General features: G+C 36.8%; 1 protein-coding gene across 2 annotated transcripts in view; it reads left to right on the top strand.

Annotated features, from left to right (window-relative positions):
- The window catches only part of F9 (coagulation factor IX), a 28,617-nt gene that overhangs the window by 12,118 nt on the left and 11,298 nt on the right, over positions 1-5,201 (top strand). For both annotated transcript variants that reach the window (XM_006924187.1, XM_006924188.1), the window contains one exon: positions 3,383-3,511. In XM_006924187.1, coding sequence (XP_006924249.1) covers positions 3,383-3,511 — 129 coding nt within the window. The remainder of the gene's footprint in view (positions 1-3,382; positions 3,512-5,201) is intronic.

Genomic DNA, 5,201 nt, shown 5'->3' with positions numbered 1-5,201 from the left:
ATGGAAAGTAAAAAAAATCACAAGCACATGAACACTTTTTTTTTCATTTGCTAACACATCACAGACACTATTGTTTTATTTGCTATGTATTTCTTGGGAGTGAAGAAAAGAAAATACCTCGAGTTTAGCTGAATAACAGCATATTCTGTGGTAAACTTGTTAAACAAAACATCTTTTGTCCAAGGTTTGGTTTTTACATCCGTGAATGTATCAGGTTAGAAGAAGGCAGAGTAAAATAAAGCAGAACAGGATAATTTCTGTGTAGGCATGAGGGGAAGGAGAAGGAAGAGTTCGTGCCAACATGGAGAGGGAACCAGATGGTTTGAGATGTCCTTCAACAGATGTTTTATGCACTGAGACCAGCCTCAGAACCCATACTCAACACAGTGCCTGACATCTAAGTGCTCAGTAAATGATTGATGAATGAGTCCCATAGTTACTGTTCCTTAGATCCTGGACTATGGATCTCTCCACTCTAATTCCTTGTGTAATTATTCAATTTCTAGAATCTTGAATCCTTTATCTGAGGGTAAAAGACTGGTGATTGAACATAAATATTTCCCAGTGAATGCACAAACCAAGGTAGAGAGCAATAGCAACATTCTGGGCCACAAAGAGTAAGAACAAATGAGGAAAATCATGGAGAGGTCTATTTACTTAGCCAAGGGCACAGAATCAGAATTGGGAAAACCACACCAAGTTTACTCATACTTGTTGGGCATGCCCTGAACTACACCAGGCTACACCTACCACCTACCTCTGTTAACGTATCACAATCTCTTATTGACTGAACACTTTATGCAGGTGGTATTTGATTTGGCTGAACACTTTAGTACTTCTTTGTAGCAACAAAATGATAGCTAGTTCCATGAAAGAGCCAGGAATGTAGTCACCGTGATGGAGGAGAAAGGTCTTTAAAAATAAACAAAAAAGACCAAGTGACGTTTTTTTTCAGATCATGCACTTAATAGATTATTATTGGTAGCAAAGGTTAAAGCTCAGGCTGGTTTCTCTATCTACCTGGCAACAGTTGATTGGCCTTCTCTTATTTCCTGAAGTGTCAATAAGGAACTCGAGCTAATTATTACCTTAGCCTATGCTAGCCTATGTAAAATACAATTCAAAAATTTATATCTGTCACTCAAAAATCCAAAACCATACAGTCGCTCTGTTAACCTGGATTTTCCCAGGAAAAAAAGAGTCTGTGACACAGCTTATTTATTGGGATATCCAATCCTAGGGAGCAAGAGTAAGGGACAGTGGAATGAGGCAATGAGGAAAGGAGAACCAATAGGATAAATCATCTCTTAATCTGCAACTGATTGCTTGATCTCCTGGGTCTGTTTTCCAAGAAGCCATATGAACTGGCCTCAGGAGAGTCCATGTGGGAGTGGGGAAAGAGGTGAAAAAACTTGTCCATCAGCATCTGTCTCCCAAAGGTCAAAAATTCAGCCTATAGGTTGAACACATCTCCAGGTGGTATGTACTGGGACACCCGGAGAAGTCATGTGGCATCCCATGGCTCAGCGTCAACAGGGAAGTGCCACAATAAAAGGTGAGAGGCATGTAGTGCAGATATGAGTCAAGGCCATTCAAGGCCACACCTATGTGAGGTCAGTGGAAGTCCATGCAGAGCTGATCATCACTGTGCCGGGAAAAGGTGAAGCTGAGAGGAAGTAAGGTGGTACATAGGAGGTGTCTAATACAGTCATGTTCTAACTGCACTGACAAGTGAGCATTTCTATTGAAAGTTGTACTGCTGTTGAGCACGTAGGTAAAGGAGAAGGTGTCTTCTGTTCATTGTGTTCCTGTGCTACTCTAGAGACAGAAATAGGCCCAATGGCAGAGCCTATTCTCTTAACTCAGCTCGTCTCAGCTAGTAAGCCCTGAACTATACTACTTCCTGTTGCTGAGACCACATAGAAGAACCAAAGGGAAAGCATAGTAATTAGAAAATACAAAATAAGATGTCAAGAATAAACCAAATATAGCAGGAATCACAAATTAATGTGAATTGATATTAATAACAATTTTCAGTGGAGTTAAAAATCAAATTGTATGTTGTTGACAAAAAAAAAGAAAAAAAAAAGATACCTAAAATAAAACTGCACCAGGAGGCTAAAATAAAGGAGTATAAAAAGATTTTTCAGGTAAATGCTAACGATAACAACAACAACAAAACAGGCAAAGCAATCTTAATATCAGACAAAACATAATCAAGACAAAAAGAATTACAAGAGACAAAGAAAGATATTTTATATTAATGAGAGATTGTATAAGAGAGTAAAGAAAATGTCAACATGTAATGTCTTTGACATTAGCTGCCTTGAAGGACCCTATTTCCTTCTCTTGTATTGATGCATAGCCCCCTCAGCCAGCTTCAAGTTTCCTTTGATAAATTGGATGATGTTGAAACTATAAACTTCTCTTCAGCAAAATACACTATGTAGGGTTAAAAGGCAAGTCACAGAGTGGGAGGAGAAATCTACATCACATATATCCAACAACTGAAACTCTCATGCCCTGATGGTGGGGATTTAAATTTGTACAATTATTTTAGAAAATTGCCTGTCACTATCTACTAAACCTGAACATATGATCCAATAATTGTACTCATAAATATACATCTAGTAAATATGCATGTGTATGTTAGCACAAGATATGTACAAGAATGTTTTTAACAGCATTATACAAAAGAGCCCCAAACTGGAAACTCAACTCCAATATTCATCAATAGGAAAATGGATGAATAAAGGTAGTAATATTTATACAATGGAAAACTATGCAGCATGTAAATGAAGTACTGCTATACAAAACAACATGATGACTCTCACAGACAAAACGTTAAATGAATGCTACATAAGAGTGCATACTGTGAGCTTCTATTTATATAAAGTCCATTAACAGGCAAAGCTCATTCATTTTTAGAAGTTGAGGTAATGGTAACTTTGGAAAGGAGGAAGAGTATAGTTATTGAAAGGAGGCATCAGGAGAGTTTCTGGGGTGTTGATAATGTCCTATGTATTGATCTGTTTATTGTTTAAACCAGTGCGCCTACTTTGTGAAAGCTCATACTATACTTTGGCTACTTTCCTAAATACATGTTATATTTAATGAACATTTTTTAATTGTAGTACATGATTTAGTGAAAGTAGAATATCCAAACCCTCAGTTTTATGCTCAATCAAATGTATTGCTGCCACCACTTTGTGCCCTATTAGGAATTTTATTTTATCTTTCTACTCTTAACTCAGGGCTCCCAAGCTTTTCTCCATGAATGTCCTTAGCTTATGTTTCACCTATACGTGAATCGGTAGTTTCATGTACCGTTTAGAAATGCATATTAAATTATACTATTACTGTTGATTTTGCTTTCTTTTAGATGCAACATGTAACATTAAGAATGGCAGGTGCAAGCAGTTTTGTAAAAAGGGTGCTGATAACAAGGTGGTCTGTTCCTGTACTACAGGATACCGACTTGCAGAAGACCAAAAGTCCTGTGAACCAGCAGGTCAAAAATCTAAATAAGTTTTTTTAAAGCTCAGCAGATATATGCTCCATATCTACATTTGAATCATTAGCGTTTTCACTAGCCTACATAATTATAATCCCTACTTGTTTCTACTTCCTTTTGAAATCATAATAAAGATTAGTTGCTTGGATTGGAAAAATTAATTTTCCAAATTGCATCATCATTTTAAATAGAAATTCTGTAAATGTCTTCAGTCTGAATTTTTTTGTGTCCAATTTTTTTCTCTGATTTTTATGTCATGAAGCGATTGATTTGTGGGATTTCTTTATACATATTTTTAATTGCTCTACTCAAATTAATGTAGTGATCCTATACCATAAAAGACACATAAATGATTGACTGATATGCTTCTAGTACAAGGACGGTGAAATTTAAGTGTGATTCTGCCAGGGTGTGGCTGGTTTACTCTGAGAAAGTTATTTCCTATCCTTGGGTCTCAGGCTGATCAGCACAGTCGATCTACACAGCAGTGGACAAAGCAGTTTCCCTGTCATGTCAAGCATGCCACCATGTTGACAGCCGACTGGTGCACTCAGAACATCGCCACTCCATGCTCATATTGCTCTTCTCTGAAAATGAAAGCAGTAGAAACTTTCATAAAAATCATATCAATTGTATTTGATAAATGAAGGGCCTTTTTGAAGCACTGTATAATTTCTTTTGCATTTCCAAAGTCTGATATCTTATTAAATTTGTACATTAAATTATGCACCATTCTCTGTAACTGGGTTCGATACCTATCTCACAATGCACCCAGCAGAGGAAATTAAAGAAAGGACCAAAAGCCAAGAGTATTCATGCTGCAAGAAAAATGCAGAGTTTCTAATGCTTCAAGGGCCTGCCTGCCTGTCCTTCTACTGGGTTCTTCACATACACTGCTTCAAAGGCAGCCTACCTTCGGAGGAAAATATAAACATATATATTTTTTAACCTTAAAAACCTAACTTCAAGTATAGATAGATGGCATAGTAGCTAAAGCCTCATAAAATTTTCTATACTATGAGAGAAAAAAAGAATTGAGAACCACCTCCAACTATTAAATGTTATATTTGAATATAGCCTTAGCTTTAGCAGAATAAGTAGGCCAAATCTAAAATAAGCTTTTCTGCTTTTCAATAGTAATGGTCCCTTTTCTCTAGCCATTGTTGATGATTTATATTTATACATAAGTATTTTGAACTAATTTCCTGTTTTCCCAACCACATGCTGTCTTCATGACACTTTGCCTCAGCTGGTTGCTATAGAAATGTCTGTTATAAGGAATGTGGCTGGAAGGAAAGTGAGATATGAAAATGAAATGTGAGGTGATTTTGCTTGACTGCAAATTTCCATTCTGCTTGTCCCCAATGTATCAGTAGACAATTTCTTTCTATAGGAAATAAACCAACCCAAGGTAAGAAGGTGGCTAGTTTCCAGATGGATATGGCTGTGATAATCATATTAATAATTTATTTGCTTAATACTTGATAGCTAGGTAATCAAATCACGATGATCTCCCCTCAACAGATACCTAAAATCCACCTTGGAATCCAGAAGGCATTCTAGTCCACAAAAGAAATCCTGTTAACCATGAGCAGCAGGAGTCCATTTACCTCACTCTAAAGTTACATGGCACCAATCATCAGACTTCCATTCAGGGATAGTACTTGGGAATAAGACTTTTTAGTAA

Source organism: Pteropus alecto, unplaced genomic scaffold (assembly GCF_000325575.1).
Source record: "Pteropus alecto unplaced genomic scaffold, ASM32557v1 scaffold139, whole genome shotgun sequence".
In the NCBI taxonomy this organism is placed as follows: domain Eukaryota; kingdom Metazoa; phylum Chordata; class Mammalia; order Chiroptera; family Pteropodidae; genus Pteropus; species Pteropus alecto.
This window is presented reverse-complemented; position numbering and strand designations above follow the sequence as displayed.